Source organism: Bombus pascuorum, chromosome 5 (assembly GCF_905332965.1).
Source record: "Bombus pascuorum chromosome 5, iyBomPasc1.1, whole genome shotgun sequence".
Taxonomy (NCBI): Eukaryota; Metazoa; Arthropoda; class Insecta; order Hymenoptera; family Apidae; genus Bombus; species Bombus pascuorum.
In genome coordinates, this window is record NC_083492.1 from 8,831,905 (window position 1) to 8,849,877 (window position 17,973).

The 17,973-nt window shown below is 47.3% G+C and overlaps 2 protein-coding genes and 1 long non-coding RNA gene across 7 annotated transcripts in view; 2 read left to right on the forward strand and 1 right to left on the reverse strand.

Moving 5' to 3' along the window:
• LOC132907241 (nuclear hormone receptor E75) overlaps window positions 1-17,973 on the forward strand; it is a 216,708-nt gene that overhangs the window by 192,158 nt on the left and 6,577 nt on the right. For 3 of the 5 annotated variants that reach the window (XM_060960137.1, XM_060960138.1, XM_060960139.1), the window contains exons 2-3: window positions 5,008-5,096; window positions 14,386-14,530. In XM_060960137.1, the coding sequence (XP_060816120.1) occupies window positions 5,008-5,096; window positions 14,386-14,530 (234 nt within the window). Of the gene's footprint in view, window positions 1-3,663; window positions 4,524-5,007; window positions 5,097-14,385; window positions 14,531-16,708; window positions 17,377-17,973 lie in introns of those variants that run through there. The other 2 variants (XM_060960135.1, XM_060960140.1) reach the window with 2 other exon arrangements.
• LOC132907269 (uncharacterized) overlaps window positions 1-17,973 on the reverse strand; it is a 241,955-nt gene that overhangs the window by 26,250 nt on the left and 197,732 nt on the right. The gene's annotated exons all lie outside the window — the stretch shown is intronic.
• LOC132907266 (large ribosomal subunit protein eL32) overlaps window positions 1-17,973 on the forward strand; it is a 258,415-nt gene that overhangs the window by 6,663 nt on the left and 233,779 nt on the right. The window lies entirely within an intron of this gene.

The window sequence follows — 17,973 nt, forward strand, 5'->3', positions numbered from 1 at the left end:
ATGCACGTCGAAACAAATGACACAATGAATTACGCTACGTCCTTCCCATTGAAACCAAGTACAATGAGTCCTGTCTTCGATATTCAACCACGACTGAGCGAGATAATCCTTAAGAACCTGTCAACTCAATGACCAATTGGTTTATGACACGAATCGTGCAACGAGGCCAATAGACCAATCCGGCACGACCCAAAAATTCGTTCAATAGCTATTCGACCATGGGCAAGGAGCCACTAAGACAGAAACATCCACTATCCTCGTTATATGGGATATTCTAATTGAAAGCAACGTGGAACAAGGACAAAGGAATAAACGGACGAGGACATGCTCGTAGGAAGGAAAGAAAGGAAAGAAACGAAAGAAAGAGAGAAAAAAGCAATTTTAGCCGAAGAAGGTCGACACGGTGGACGGCACGAGGGACAGAGAGTCATAGCTCGTAATAGCTGCGCCATAAAATCATGAAAATAAATTATTGCGTAGATGATGGTGGACGTTAACTCTCGGTTCTTGTGACACCTCTGTGTCGTTGCATCGACCGTTCAGCCACTCCTGGTCGAGTGGCTGTCGTGCACACACCGTCCAGGAGAAAGTTTGCCGTTTATTGCTGCCTCATAAACGCATAAACGTGCCGAAAGCAAGAGGAAAAAAAAGTCGGTGCAACGTTTACGAGGGCAGACCGTCCGACCGTGCCTGAATCTGCGCCGCAAAAGGGTTGCGTGTCCAGGCAAGGGTTGAAGGGTCTTGTGTTTGGGTTGCCAGTTTATTGTCACCATCGAGTCGACCCTTCCGCAGCTTTTTTTCCGAAAATATCGTATTTCTTTGCTCTAGATCATACCGTTTCGTGGGATTTCCAATTGACAATGGGAGACACTTCCGGTTCTTAAGGAAGGTAGGGTTACGCCGTTGTAATCGAGAAAGGGGAATCGAGGCACCAGCTTTGGCGAGTTTGTTGGATGGTTTTTCAAATCGTTGCAGTCGCCACGTGAGAGTTAGATTCGACGTTTTCAGCGCGTGAAATGTAAATTTATATAATCTCCTCGTCAGGATATTTTATGACCTCAATTTGAAATAATGTGGTTGAATTACGCCAATAAGTGAATGAATATGCATACCAGACGATGTGGAACAAGGTAGAAATATTTCAAAACGTATGTACATACGTCAATTTGTAATTTGCACATATGAATGCCATATTCAAATGAAAGGAAGACACGTCATATGGAAAAGTAAATAAAGTTTCGTATTTTCTCATAACTTTTTTACATTACTCCTCTATCATTACGTAACATTTCCCCGATGATTTTTATGTGATTATTACCACGTTTACTATTTCCATATCTTATCTACGTTTGATTCATCGCTACGAATATAAAATTCTACTTTTTCTCAAACATTCTATGTAAAAAGGAAAAATCTGTGATGCTACGATCGTCTCGTTTGAACAATTACTGCAATGTGCGATATTATAAATAGCCAGACAGTGACAAGACAATTATAATAACGCATCTTTACGTTTTACTCTCTAACAGTTGCTCTCGATAATTCCACGGTGCTCTTACGCAATACTTTAGCTGATAATATCAATAAATTGCTCCAATAATAACGATAACAATTATAAGTACATTTTTCACTAAACACCTTGCTAAAATCTACATAACAGAATCGTCACGATTGGCCATTGATCCAATAAGAAGGAAGGAAGTCAAGTTCGAAGCATGCATTGTTGAAACGCGTAGGTGTTCGTCATTGGACAGGTGGCAGAGGTAGATCGCGTGGGTGGTTGCACAATGCAGCGACCCGAGGGTTGATTCGAACGCGATAGATCACGAAAGGTGCAAACAACGCAATTAATCGGCGAACGTTATACAAGAGTTTCGCTAACGAGCAATCGCACACACGTTAGCGAATTTTTCTGTTCTGCAGTTCTATCCAAAAAGGAAATGGCGCGTTGCACGACGCTGCACTGGCTGCCCGCGAATCATTTGATCAGCGGTAAACCGATCCGAGTGCAGCCGTAAAATTCCACGATCGCCGGTGGCCTAGTCACGAGGACGCTAAACGATAAGGCGAATGCTAGTCCGAAATTTGGAGATAGTTTCGTTACGAGCGGGCAACGAAAACGGCGTAGCACGGCGGCAAGTTCATCGAACTTGTATCACGTTTTTTGCCCGTGAGCACGCACGTGCCTATCGTCCTTCGAATCGGAACTGGGCTCTCGCCTTGCCGCGTGTACACGCTCCCGAATTTTGTATCAGCTCCGAACAATCGATTCGAGTAGGTGACCAGGAAATTCCTGTCGCCTCGTAGAGGAAACGGAGTTTCGTTTTTAAAGAATAGAATATTGAAACTAGTAACAGCCTAGTGGGAGTGAATTAATATTCTCGGTGAAGTTCAGGGCCGTTCTGCACAATTGAATCGATATCACTAATGAAATTTGATGAGTCACCAAGTATATAAGTCGCTGATGTTAATAAATGCCGTTGCATAATAGCAGCAAGCACGGCAATAAAATCCAATGAAATTTCACGTATCGCGAGCTACCTGATTATACTACTCGACGAAAGATAATAAGAAAAGATCGTAAAAAGGAAGACTCTAATCTGTAATTCGTAACTTGTCGATTTACCGGTTCTTAGAAAGTTGAAGGAACGCGGATCCTCCGGTGTTTCGAGTATACGTAAATCTGTTTTAATGAATGAGATCCACAACGGAGAATTTCGAGTAACCGGATATTACACCAAGCGTGATCCCAAAACCGACACAACCATATACACACGTTCGCTAGTCCGAACCATTACAAACGAAGAAACTTTGTCCAAATACAGAAAAGCCATTAAACATAATGTGTCCGAAGAATAAGTTACCTGAGCACCGTCACCTTTCACCGTCGGTCTCTAAAAGAGTACACTGACATCGATCAATTAAGACGAGTCTCGACACAGAGGCATATAAACCCCGCAATGTCCCTAAATCGAAGCTGGAACGAGCCTCTCGAGAACCATATAGTTAACATGTATGAGAAAAAGGGACATAGAAATCGAAGGATGAAACGGGACAAGGAGTTGCGTAGAAGATCGCTGGAAACAAAGACAGAAAGAAGAGGTTCGGGCAAGGCAGAAGAGAGGCCGAGAGGAAGCCGGCAAGGTTAGAGAGAGAAGAACGAAGAAGGCAGAAGGCGAAACGACAGAGGTATACGGACTGTGGCTTGGTTGGCTCGAGCGAGAGGGCGCATGGCCTTGGCCGCTGCTGCGGGGTAATTCAGTCAAGGTTTCGGCCGATGAACTTCCTCCGATGGGAGGAAGGAGAGCCAGCCGGTAGAGGTCCGAGGCGAGTGGTGGGGCGAAGCTTCGGCCAATCGCGAGGACACGCGGCCCAGCGTGCGGCCACGCGATTGGTTGGGCCCGTGACGCCGGTGCCCGGGCCCGCAGCCGCCGCTTGTCAGTGACCTCCAGCATTGAAAATACGATGAACTCTCTCGGGGGGCTCTCTGTAAGAGCGCACCGGTGCGCTGTGTGTCCTCTACTACATACTAGGTAGCCAGGGCGTAGACATTGTAGATGGTCGAGGCAGCCTGGCAAGCAAGCAGCCACATCAATCCCTCCCCTCCACAAACCGGCGTCGCTCCGAGTAAGGGCTGCACGGCCCCCAGGTAACCAACACTCGGCAGCGCCGAACTCCAGTCAGACCAACGCGAACCTCCCTCGAGCGAACACTTACTTTCACTCTCTCTTCTCTCTGCCATCCCGATACGTGCGCTCTTTCGCTCACGGTTTCCTCCGGCTCTCTCCGCTCGTGGTTCCTTCCTCGCTCACGTCTGCTACACCACCCGGTCGTTCATTCCACTCTATCGGCAGTGTATAACACCGGCGAGGTGTTCATCGGTCGCCACAGAACGCACCTGCCCCTCGTTCCGGTAGGTTCTCGGCAAACCAGAGTCAGTTTCCCTTAGTGTGATTCACTCCCCCGGTCAGTCGAGTTCCTTACGTTACTTGATCACGTGATCGACTTCTGTGCATTACACGATAAACAGACTTGGAGATAAAGGGAGAAGAAAGCAGACAGGAATTCGTTTCTTACGTAGATTTTTCGAGCAGCGCTTTTTTTCTTGGTGATATCGAGGAGAAGTGAGTTAGTGGTTATTAGTCAGTGATACCGAGGGAACATGTAGTGAACTGATGTCGGTCCTCGGCTCAGTGCAGTGCCGTGCCAAGTGGATGATACATCGAAGAACCTAAGATATTCTGGATTCGTTATTGTGATCGAACGATAGACAAACATCATGATCCTGACCCCGGATAGCAGCGCACAGGCTACGATCGCGACGTCACCGGCACCGGAATCGCCGATCTCGAGCATGTCGTCGCATGGCTCCCGCACGTCCAGTGTGTCGCGCATGTCTTGTGTCTCTCAGGGCATGTCAAGCCCTTATCACGTGGCTCAGTTACCCCATCATCTCAGCCCAAACATGCCTACCATGGACTCTACCGTTTCGTCAGCAAAACCTGAGCCTGAATTGAACATAGGTACGACTCGGAACCATTAATTGAAGAAAAATTAGAAAAGAAAAAAAAATGAAAAAATTGCGGAAGGATAAAAAAAAACGACACGTTTACGTATAATTCTATTACCAAACTTATCTTCCAATACTTTCTGTCGGAAACTAACGTCTGAATTTAATTTGAAAAAATTCTATAAATTAAATCTCGGTCAGGTTCAACGACGTCTAAGGAGATCCAATTGCTTTGGATCTCGTGGAACTGAAAAACGATCGTACGTCGTGACAGTCGAGTGAAAGCAGAAAGTTGTAACACGCCGATGCTGTAACCCGCCGCGAGAGAGGAGAAAGTGTTCTTCTTTCTCTCCCACCTTTCTCCTCCCAGACGCGCGCTATCCGCCACGTGGAGAGCAACGTGAACCCGACACGTTACACGTCCACGTTATATACATATTGTGCAAGTGAAATCACAGTGCGTAATCTATATTTCTTTTTTTTCTGTTCTCTTGCAGAATTCGACGGGACCACGGTATTGTGTCGTGTCTGCGGGGACAAAGCGTCCGGTTTTCACTATGGGGTACACTCCTGCGAGGGATGCAAGGTGAGTGGAAATTCGAACTCGATACACAATACAAATCCGCGTATACTTCGCATATTTCGTTCGACGCTTTTCGATCCGGTTTCGTTTTCAAAAATATTTGCTTACTCGACTTTGCGTTCGAACTTCTTCGTTAGAACTCCTTTTTTTCTTCCAACATTCCGTACAAAAGTTATAAAATGATCTGAAAATCGTTTGAACGAATATCGCAACGAGTATCGCCGACATTTTTGATACTTTTTACTCGATCTCTTCAAAATTTCTGGAATAATGGATTTTGGAAATACGTAAATACGAATTTAGCATTGATCCACGAGTGCCGTGAAAAGTATCGATAATGTGGAGCCGTAACGCGATGTGGCCAGGAAGTGAACGGAGTTTGAATGTGAATGTACGATGTGACCAAGGCTACGGAGAAGTTATCGACCCGGCGTTGCTCGACCTTGTGCACGCGGAAATCGCGAGACGTTCGAACTGGTCCTTGACGTTGCCTCCTCAACCGGGCAACCTCTCTTCGTTGATGAAAAATCTTGCCAAGGTCTCTTTTCTTCCATCCATATGATGATCTTTATATCGAGTGTTCTGGTCAGGAAAATGACATTCGAAGTATTATTCGCGTTAATTACTGATCAATTGCGATATTCTTTCTTGTATATAATGGTTCATAGGGCATATAAGAAGATCATCCAAATTGATCGAAATTATTAAAAATATATGTCACTTATATCTTCCAATTTTATTTTTCTATCGAGAAAGAATTTATAAATTTCTACGATATAGAAGATAGGTAAAAGTATTTCGAATGTACGAGATAAATTTCTTGGAAAAGATTTAGGGTGACTTTTGAGAAAAAGCGGATAGAATAGCACATTCGACGATCAGATTTTTCTGGAATACGAGGAAGGTCGGGGTTCGTACAATAGCTTCGCGGGCGGTTACGCAAAAGAAGCGGAAAATGTGGCGAAATTCTGTGTGCAACGATAACCTCCCCGTGAGAAGGGTCCGGGACAGGTAGACAGCCGTTTCTCTCCTCCTAAAGACAGTTTTGTGTCGGTGGTTTTCGTGTGGCCGAATTTTAGGGCAGGTAAGTGCAACGCGAAGAATGCACATCCGCCCGTGCAACTTCCTGTCCAGCTTGTCTAGCTTTTCTCTATTCTGTCGATTCGAATCGACTCGTCCCTCTGTCGACCATTTAAAATTGAAAAGAAAAAGAGAGGAGAAAAAGTCCCTTTTCTCGGTATCATTGGGAATTCTAGCGTAAAAAGGTTCGTCGAAAATATTTCGTAGTAAAATGATTCATCGTTGGAAAGAATATAGTCGTTTTAACGTGGCAATTCGAAAGAAGAGTTCTTTCCCCGCGAAACCTCGAATCGAATGTAAATCGTTTCCCTCGAGACTGATAATTACGTCCCGCGAAGGCCAACGTCCTCGTGCTCGTCATTGTGCGACTTCAAGGAGGCACGTGGTGGGGGCAGCACAGGCCGCGAATTCGTTTTAGGAAGTGGCAGTACGCTACCCCCACTCTTGCTATTATATCCCCTCCACGTCGACTAGAGATGCGTGGTGAGGGATACTCCGCCAGGTGTTGTAAACCGGTGCGCCAGTGCTCGCAGATCTTCTTCGTCCGTCGACCTGATGATTTCGTTCTTCTATGACATCTGCTCATTTTATAAGTTGTCTTACCATGTACATAATATAAATTGAAACACTTAGTAGATGCATTCCTGATACGTTCCAACGTTTCTAGTTTATCTTTGACATTTATAATTGATGATTTCCAACAACAAAATTAATCTTCTTCGAACTAATTCTATGTAGATTCGATCGGTATTTGAAAAGGTAGCTTAAAGCTTCTGGGTTTGTAATCTTCCCAAATAGTAGGACGATGACTGAGTCAATCTGCTAAATCCTAGATACTCTTGTAAAGACACCCCAGGATCGTTTGTTCGGTGTCCGAACAAAAAGAGAGAGAGTGACTTAGCGGGATCGCCGAAAAGCCAAAGAGATGATGGCGGCCGACCACGAAGAAGAGAAAGTGTCTCTTAACCCCTGCTGACTGCATTTTACCTCGACTAGATTCTCGAAACGGAAAAAATCGAATCGACCATTCTTCTGAACTATATCTGATGAAGAATTAGACTCTCTTAGGGTCCCCTACCTTGATCTCACATCCCTGGTGAAGAGAACGATCGGAAGAGGTGAGGATCGTCTCGGGCTGGGTTGACTGGGTCAGTAACTTATGGCCGTGGCGTAACACACAGGCAGTTTACGGCAAACGAGTCGACGTCGAGTGACCTAGCCGCTAGCGGTAGAGACCGTCTTATAGGTACTGGAACACGCAGCGAGGGATCAGCGGTGGAAAGGGAAGAGAACGCGGAAGAGTGTTGGATATCTTTAAGACTAGGTCGCTCGGTCGCACTGCTGTTGCACTATTTCGCCATACCGCTGGCCACAAGCTACTTTTCCTCGGCCCCTGAGCTTCTTAAGTTGTTCCAGTCTCGCAGCTTTACGAGGTCTTGCCGAAATCTAAATCTGCTTAAGGTTAGGATCGAAGTTTAGGGGATATTCGCATATATAGGCCTATAAATTAAGCTTTTCTAGAGAAGATTATAGGTAAAATATTTTATGGTACAATTAGGATACACTTGGACAGAGAGATTTGGATAGTAGGTTAGGTCACTAGTGCCCCATGTTTTCGGGATGGAAAAAGTGACGCGAAGATGGCGGCCGGCGTGTGGCTCGCACTGGCCCAGATATCTCGCCCAGGCCGTTGCCCCCCACGACACTTTTCGTGTACGCGTCACTGACCTGGGCTCAGTTTTACAGCACGAGAGATTCGCGGCGCCGCAATCAGCGCGCGCGATAAAACCGCGATAAAAGTCACGGCATTCCGGCAAAGCGGGTAACCGGCTTGATTCACGAAACGTTCATCCGAATCTAATCAACCCACCCCCTGAATCACTATGTCATTCTATACTTATCCCTCTAATCTTATTCCCCTATACAGATATGTCTATCTACTTCACCCATCAACCCCTTTTAACCCTTTCTTACACCAATCGAACCTAACTTTCCCATCTTCAACTCGAGCATTTGCAAATTCGTCAAGGAAATTGTTTTTATGACTCCGACTGCACTCGCATATCAGAGTGTTATACATCACTTCAACCGTTCCTCTCCAAAAGCCACGTGCAGGATATCGAAAGATAGAGGCAAGTGCCTCTCTGAAAAGCGAGACAATTCTCTGTGGGGGAGGGAGTGCGAGATTTCTCGTTTTTATTTTTGCATCGACGTTCCTCTTTAAATCTGACTGGCGCGGGCGGCGGGGCAATCAACGGTGGAGGTGCGCGTCGACTCTTTTTCCGGAGGGTTGAAACCAGGCGACCGGTGCATTAACCCTCCGGTCGTCGACCCCCGAGCCAGTTACGTCACACGCTTGTTCCCTCCTCCCCCCTCCGTCCCAATGCCCCCTTCCATCTTCATCGTTTCCCCTCCAGATCCCTCTCAAACCCCCCACTACTCCTCTCGCTCTCCTCCTGCGTCTGCTGCACCTCCTCTCCTCCTTTTCCCCCCTTCTCAAACCACCTCCACCACCTCCTCGTCCATCCTCCTCTTTCTTCACCTCCCTCTCGGCTAACCGTCATTTTTGATGTCGTAACGAGTCGTGATCTCATTTTCATTTGATTGCGCGGGTATTTCGGTGCTCGGTTGGGGTTACTGACCCCGGTGCATCTACTTTAGAATCGGGTCAGCCGCTTATTATCGTGGTAGGTGTTCGCTCGACTCGGTATCTCCGGCCGGCCGAAGCGGCAGCGCGTTTCAAGATAACGCCGCTGCCCCGCCGCGCGGAATCGGACGTCACGCTCCTCTACGCCCGATAAAGCCACCCCGTGAAACACGACACCCCACGCTATACGGCCGTTTCGCCGGGGCATGTTTCTTCGCGGCTAATCGGCCGGCGATTTTTCGGGGTGCACTGCACTCCAGTGACACAGTTGTTGGGGATGAGGATGAGAAATTGGGGATCGAGATGTTTCAAATGTAGGCTAATCTTTCTCTTGCGTTTCGTTCCTTTTTCTTAGATTTTGTTTCGATGATGTAGGAATTTGATTTCTTAAGATAGATGCGATTGGTTAATGAGAAAAATTTTGTAGAATCGTGTGACAATTGCAAAGAAATTGCATTTGATACAGACGTGTTTTATGTTTTAGATGATTATTATTATTTCGTACAATCGTATTGTGACAATTCTAAAGAGTAATAGAATATTTCTAATTTTTGCGTTATACTTCAGTAAAATTCCTATTTCAATTTCTAATTAAGAAGCAAAGAAAGTCGAGTTCATTTTCGAATAACCGATGTAGATAGATTGGATTGTTGATTTCTGAAATTGCAAGTGCTCTTATTTATTCGATACAGCGTTGGTTTGGTTAGCCATCTGTGACAAAATCTCGAGCGTCGTGGAAACGGAAAATAGTTCGAGTGGTGACCTCGGCGATCGACTTCCTTGGTATCGATGCCCGGGGAATAGAGCAGCGAACTGTTCGAGGTCAAACGAGAGTATAAAAGCTGGTCGGCCAACGGCACCATTTCTTTTCGACGCTTCTACTGAATTTACCAGATTCTCGATTCTTCCTTATCTGGAATCTCTTTTAAAATATCCGATACCACAATTGCAACATATATTTTTCCCCCTTGATACAAATCGCTTTCTACTATCGATATAAAAATGTCCATAATATTAAAACCAACATATATCGTTCTAAAATTACGATCACAGTTCTCTGGAACAATCGCACAAACAATAAACTTTAAGTACGATCAGAAACATAAATCAATCAATAGATTCTATCTTATATTTTCCAACCCCTTCAATAGCAACTCTTACGAAAACCTGATACTTTATCTTATTTATTATTAAATAACCGACCTAAAAGCAACATGGAAAACCTGACACAACAAATCACCTAAAGAAGAATTCATCTCAGAAAGCGTTTCCCAACCAGCTTCCCATCAAAACTTGCTCCCTCTTCTCAATTTTCCATACCAAGTACCTCTGGCGCATTCACCCGCTCATGGACGACCAGCATCATCTCTGACCTCGGTGATCGGTACCACGGAGCGATCAGGCATATCGGTGTCCGGGCAGTCGCGAACGAGCAAGCGAGCTGCGAATTCTTGGGGTCGTAGGTGCGCGTCGATGCGAGCGCGCGTGAGCGGTTAATGCCCCCGAGCAGAGCAGAGAGTGTCGCGCCGTTTCGAGCGAGAGCGCATGCGCCCGCACGGGCGCGCGCATTATGTACGTCACCGTTACTCCGTTTCGTGTCCTGTCCTCTCTCCCTTCCCCCACCAATTCTCCATCTAACCCACGGTATCACTCGTTGTACGTACCTCTATCTCGCTCTTTGTCTTTTCCTCTTTCTTTGTCGCATCTCTCCTCTCCTCTCTTAGTCTCTCCCCCTCCCTCTCTCATTCCCTCTGTGTTTCCCTGTTCTTCGTTTCCCGTCTTCGTTGTCCCCCTGGCCGCTGTTCGCCCGTGGGAGCAGATACACTCACCTTCCCCTACCAGGACACCCCCTCTTCCACCCAAAGGAACGTTCCACCCCCCACCACGGAGGTACGGTCGCGCGCTCCGGTCGTTGGCCCCGCGACCACGTCGTGTGTATATCCCACACTCTCCTTACCTACATCTGTATAGGCTCGCATCTCGATGTATGCACGCGTGCACCGATGCATATGCACGTCGGCCAGCCAGCCGAGCCGCGAACTCGCTCCTTTCGCGGAAAATAAAAGCGAACACAACCGGTGAACGTGACGCGGGACACTCGAGGTCTTTCGACAGGGTTAACGCCTCGCGTGCGATTTCTTTCGGGAGGGTGGATGCACTTTTCTTCGGAGAGTAGAGTAATCGTGGAAGTGGGATTTCTGGAGATGCCGGGATCCGTCGAGCAACGAGAAACTTTCTCGAGCGAAAGTTTCGGCGATTAGGGCGGGCCACTTTTTGGAATTCTTTTGGCTAGCTGTATCAACGTAGGGGTTAGCTACTATTACTAGATTTGGAAAGTGTAAATTTGTGTCAGAGTGTAGTATGTAGAGTCTTAATCAAGGGATGAAAGTTTGTTGGTACTTTTCGAAAGTTCGAAAATTTTCTCCAATTTTTCTTTGTAATCAATCGTCAAAGTAACATTTACTAATTTTCTATATGTTGTAATTTCGATATATGTACCGAATATGTAAAAACAGGTCGGGTTTACGTTACAACACAATGCAACGTGATTTTATTTGCGCAAATGGTTTCTTTCTGTAAATCTTAGTGAGCTCGAACGAATATTCGAAAAATCTGCTCCTAAAACGAACTAGATTTAGAGCAACGTTGTATCTACTCTAGATATTCCGCAGGCTTAAGTTTTCGTCGATCGCAGGGTGAGATCACGACGCGATGTGGCGATCTGTTTGCATTTTCCGTGGCTGTGACACAATGGTGGCGCGTGCGCCAACTCACGTAAGTCGGAGCACGACACGCAAAGGTAGTCGCCCTCTGACCCGTCAGGGGGAATGCACAGAGTTTGAGAGATCGATGCACCGCATTCTCCCACAATCCCACCCCTCAATGCTGGTTCCACCTCTGCCGGATTCCCGCCAAGCAAAGGGGTTCAGCAGGGGTTGCTGGCCTCGTCCGGGAATCCGCGATACCAGCTCGCGCCCGATAACAGCTTCCGGTCGTCCCTTTCTAATCTCCTAAACTCCTGTGAAATTTCCTTCGATCAGTCTCCACTTCCTAAAAAAATTACCAAACAGAGTCGTTTATATCGGTAAATATTTCTTGATATTAATTAGTCTTTTACTCGTTTTCTAACGATCGTCGATTTCTACGTTGATTGTGACACTTAAATGTTTGAAGAAGATCTTCGTAGTAGGTTTAATATAGACTCCTTCAATTATCATAGGCGCCAATTTAAATTAGAACTTGGGGATAAAGAATACCAAACTAGATCAAAATATCTCATCGCTTGGATATTAATCGGTTTTTAATTCGTCAGAAAAAATCCTTGATAAATAGTAGCAAAACTACGATACACTATCATGCTCATTACTTTATCTAATCTCCCTTAACCTAGCTTACAGAAAATTCCACTTATCCCCAAACCAAAAACATCTTCATCAACCTTTACTGTTCTAAATCAAAAAAGCCTGATGCAAAACCAATTCTAGTAATGTCTGTCATCATGTACGTCTCCCCTAAACTAAAAAAGCTCCATGACAAACCGATTCTATTAATACCTATGCAAGTAGACATTTAATCGTCGTGTAATCCCGAGGCAACGAATTTGTGACCTGGTAAAGCGCGGAGCCGCGTTTCGTAGAAAACAAACGCGAGGCAGGGTTCATTGGCCCGGGTTGTCGAAGGCAGAGAGAGGATTTCAAACGGAAAGCTGGCCGGGACAGCGTCGTCGATCGACGGCAGGGAAGCTTAACATTGGCAACGCTGACAGTTCATTGACTTGCATCGAACGCGTGCACCGATTGACAGGCCGGGCGCGGAGGTGCAACGGTACATCGTTCTCTCGTTGTCTCTCTCTCTTTGGTCCGTGCACGAAGTTGAGGTAGGCGAGGTCGCGTGTCTGACGTCACGAGAGAGTCACTTGACGACCAACAGTGTGTCGCCAATTCCGTACGCATACGTGCAATGCACACGAGCCCGCGCGCCTGCGCCTCTGACAGTACAGCGAAGGCCCGAAGATACGACGACGACACACGACGACGCCGTCGACGCCGCCGACGACGACGACGACGTTCCACGCGTCGTTCGTTACGTAACTGCCCCGCGAGGTCGTTGACCGATACGCGGCCGGGAACTTCCTCCGCCCTGACCTACCTCTTTTCTCATTCTCAATTAGCGGCTGCTGCATGAAAAACCGACCCAACTGAACAATCTCCGACCGCTTCTTTCTCATCCATCGTATCGTGCCATTTTATTCTTCGTATTATACGTTCGTTTTATTATCTTTTGTTTACGTTCACTCGGCAAGATTCGTTGAAATAAAAAGATACAGTTTATGGAGATTCTATGTTGGTTTTAAGTTCAAACAAACGGAGCAGAGATGGATCGATGAAGCTGGGGTTATTCACCCTTTCCGGTGCAAAGGAATCATCGTATGCCGGTCGAAAAAGCGAACGAGCCCTCGAAAAAGGGCGCATAGTTAGGGTTGACCGTGTGTATGTATATCAAAAAAAAAAAGAGGGGTTCCCGCGTTTATTCGTCGGCATTCTTCTCTCGAGGAGAGTATCAGGGATACACGGGAGGGTAGGAACACTTTTCGAGAGGGTGGTTCCTTGCAGAACGCAGCGAGGTGACGGTATGATGGTGGAGGAGGCGGAGGAGGAGGAAAAGGAGGAGGAGGGAAGGAACCCGTTAGTAGAGCGTTCGAAGCGCGCGCGAGCCTCTATGGTCGCATTCGACCGACAAGGAGCGCGATATATATCGAGGGTTTGCCAGCACGCGCGAACGGGACAGGGAACAGAGACAAAACGGGACAGAGACGTACAGATCGGGAGAAAGAGCGAGAAGGAGAAAGAGGGAGTGGAAATACGAGTGAGAAAGAGAGAGAACGACGAGGCGAGGTAGAGTGCGCGCAAGGGGGACTCTCACTTTCACGCGGTGAACTGCGGGTGAACGTCCGGGAATTGGGTCAGAGTGTCCCCCACCTCGGCGAGCCAGAGGCAATGTGCCGAGGCTCTATGCTCTCTGTGCTAGAAAGAGCCAGTCCACAGCCAAGCTTCGATACAAACGGTCGCTTCTTTTTCCCCCGCCGAAAACTCGCGTCCCGAGTCTCGCATGATATCATACAGGCGAACAGTTACGCTTGATTCGCTGGTGAGTTTGGTGGTTCGAGACGCGTGCATCGTTTTTCACGTCGTTCCACCGACGACGTTTCAGTGAATCGTTCGAACAGGACTGTGACACGCGAGATACAGCAAAGTTTCTTGGACTTGTCCGTTTCGCTCGCGAGTTCTCTTTGATCGTTCCACAGTTGCTAATCACGTTAATACATACTGTGAATAATAATACAGGAGGAGGAGAAAGAGAGATCAGTGCGCGTGCTGAAAGACACGCGACCATTCTTGAGGGCAGAAACGTGTGAAATAGAGAATATAAATCTGTCTGGGTGAATTAATGGGGTGCTTGTGCGAATGTGACGTGGCCACCCCGCGCACGGGGACCAATTGCTCGTCGGGGTCCTCCTCGGACAGTGACGGCCAAACTGACGAGGGTTTCGTTGGTGATTCGCAGGGATTCTTCCGGCGCAGCATTCAGCAGAAGATCCAGTACCGACCCTGCACGAAGAATCAACAGTGCAGCATCCTGCGTATCAACAGGAACCGCTGCCAATATTGCCGTCTCAAAAAGTGTATCGCTGTCGGGATGAGTCGTGATGGTGAGTATATTTTTCTATATCTACAATGTTCCCCGCAATTTCCCTATCTCTAGCGAATAATTGCTCCAGAAGTTTCGTCATATCGTGGTATAGTTAACTTTAACAACGTCATCGTAGTAAACTTGCGAAAAGATAAACTTAATCGAGAAACGAAACGTATCACCGTACCAGAAGCACCAGATATCTTTTCTCGATAAACGAACTCGTGGTCGCGTAACACGCACGTTTGTCCCAAAAAAGTAGTTTCTAAAATCTAGAGTGGCGGGTCGTTGACCGTTTGCGTAACGCCGCTCCCCGCGACACAGCGCGAGTGTCGCAATGGGCGAAAGTGGCCAGTTCGCCGTTTGAGAAAGCAGTTGCAATTATATACTCCCCTCGAGGCCCCTCTCGCTCACGAGCTTGCTTTCTTTTCGAAACATCAGGACCCGATTCAGCCCGATGACCTCTTTTTCCCGCCGCGAAACTGCTCGCGAGTAGATTCGACCGACAACGGCCAGACCTACCCGCGGTCAACGACCCGGGAGCATCGGCAGCCCGCCACGGACACATTCACTGCCGTCTGATCTATAAACGTCCGTATCTCCTTCGGGAATCGGTCTCTACCAAAAATAACAAACAAGATTCTCGAACATTCTCTTCGTACTCCATATACGTAGAATCATATTCGCGTTTCTGATAAGTTACTCTCAACAATCATCTAACGTTAAGAATCTTTCGTTAAGAATTGTCTGAATGATAACGATCGAGCTGATTAAACATCGAGTACGTAGTTTATTCAGACAAAGGGAGTCAAAGTTTGAAAAGCGAGTCTCCCGCTGATAGCAGCATGGATCGTACCGCGGGGTCAATAGTCGGGCATTGCTCGGCTTGCATGCGACTCCGCGTCTATAGAAAGAGTACCGCTACTCGCCGCTACGTACCCGGTGACCCTTCCACCTCCTTCCACGTTGCCCCCACTACTTCACCAGTCGCGTACACTATCACGATCATCTCCCGCTTCCCCCTACTGCGGTTTACTCGATCTCCTTGTCGAAGTTTCCCCTACCACGCGTCTTGCAACGACAACGCGCCGTCGCGTGGCGCTACGCTCCATGCGGAGACCTCGCGAACTTCGTCCCCTTCGCGATCGCCTTACCCCTACCACGGCTGCGCGCCATTCCCTCCTCCCCACTTCCCCTATCGCGGTCGAGCCACCTGGCGTTCGAGCGCATGCTCGTCCGAGACAGTCCCGCCAAACAGATATGACTCGACTCGGCCGCCTGGCAATTTGCGTCTGGAGGCTCGACGAGGAACCTGCTCCTGTGCTTGCGCTCGATTTTGTCGTCGCTCGACAGTGATACAGTTCCTGGAATTTTGCGTTGACCGACGCGGTCAGGAGTTAATCATAATCTTTTACGACGTACATGATACACTCTGGATAGCGATCGACGTCAATGACAGAGGGGAAAAAAATACAGTTAGACGTTCGCGAATGATCTCCGGGTAAAATACCGTCATGATATTAGAGCCGGTGTCTGCAGCTGTCTAGCGGTGGAATTTGTACGTGACTCGAGAGGCCACGCGTTATGAATCGTGATCGCGATATGACCTCGTAGTCACCGAAACAGGCAAGCACGTTAACTACCTCTTTCGATCGAATGAATTTAAGACACGCAGACGTAAACAAATCGATCGGTAAACAGATAAAGAGAAATCAAATTCCAAGAGATATTGTCGTAGGAAGTTAATTTTGTCGAATCGAAAGGACGTGACATCCGATGATAGCGGGAAAGACATCGATCGTCCGTGAACAGATAAGTCCAACGACGGCAGCTGGTGACAGGGCAAATAGCCAGCGAGCCAAGGGGTTGCCCAAGGTCGTCGAGGGTAGCTTACCCCCAGCAAAGGAAGTTCGCATCTGCGCACATGGGAGAGAGTGTCTCACTGCTTTCTCTCTCCCTCCCTCTCTATCTATCTCTATCTCTCTCTGTCTCTAATAGAATCCGCTCTTTGTCGCGCATTCACACACCAACACAAAGAGAGAAGGAAGAAAGAAGCATACACCTAGAGCGGTGTGTGTAGACGTGTATATAGGCGCACACATACGTGTATATACATAGTCACGTACACCCTCTCTTTTAGTGTGCTTGCTGGCCGCTACGCTCACCGTGTACATTCGCTCGCTATATAGTATATATAGGTCGGCGGTACGCCTCGTGCGGCTGTCGCTGAAACCAAGTTCAAGGCCAAAGGCTCGGCAAAGGCCACAATCGTGGCCGGTGGTGGGAGTCGTTGATGGCTGAATAAGTGGTGGGGCTGTTGAACGCAACCCGCGGAACATCACTCAGTCGGCTGTGATGCTGTCTCGCGTTTGCACGCGTCCTACTGTCGCGCTCCTTTCTTGAACTCTTTGCCCGCCCGTGTGCGAACCAGACAGCCGTGTGTCTGGCGGCGCGCCGTCCACGCCGCGCCACATAACACGATCCTCGTCGGAGTGACTCGCGGCAGCCACGTTAGTTAGCCGATAGTCAGCCATCAAACGGATTACAATCCATTCCAAATAAATATACGAAGAATATAAAAGCGTCAGAAAGGGTAGAAAAGAAGAGGAAAACATTCGTAATTGTATAAAAAAAAGTAGCGTGTATGCTGTGCCGAACGAATTCAGCGCGAACGTCGACCCATAGTGATCGTGCCGATGGGAGATTAATTTTGGTGCGCGGTGCAGTTCGCTCCGAAGCTACACGCCGCAGACACGATTAAGGAATCGAGCATTCCACTCGATCGTTTTTCCTCGACCGTCATGGGAGACGAGTTACCTATATTGAAAGGAATCCTCAACGGAGTTGTCAACTATCATAATGCACGTAGGTGTTCCTGAAGAGATGTTTTTTTTTTTAAACAAAAGAGTGTTATCGAAATATCGTTGTTTCCCTTTCACGACCCTCCACCCGTCGATCCGCTCTCGTGACTTTCTAACGGAGGAAGGATTCGTAGCGCAAGGCCAAGGCAACCGCCACTTTCGTTTCTCGCGCGCGAGAAAGTCGTGCGCTTTCCCCTCTCGATTCTTTTTTTTTTTTTTCTTTTTCTAAACCTAGTGCAGATCGTGTGTAGGCATCAAGACATTTATCCACCTGTCTGAAATGTAATATGCGAAACATGTGCTAGCCTTAACTACATATCTGGTGCGGTGATACGTAATACAAAAATTAAAAAAAGATAAAAGATAGAAATATACAGAAGCACGAAAAATAAATCAAAGATTATTTTATGAACCAATGGTGTTTCCCTTGACGTTGAACGAGTATTAATAAGAAAACGCGAGGGTGTTTCATGAAATGAGACGCGTACCAGTTTTCCTCGTAATTGCGCGCGTGTCAGAAGCGTTCGAAGGCCGCGGGACGCAGCCCGACACGCCGTGTCCGTTGCATGATTCATTCATTGATCGCATTAACTATTCATCG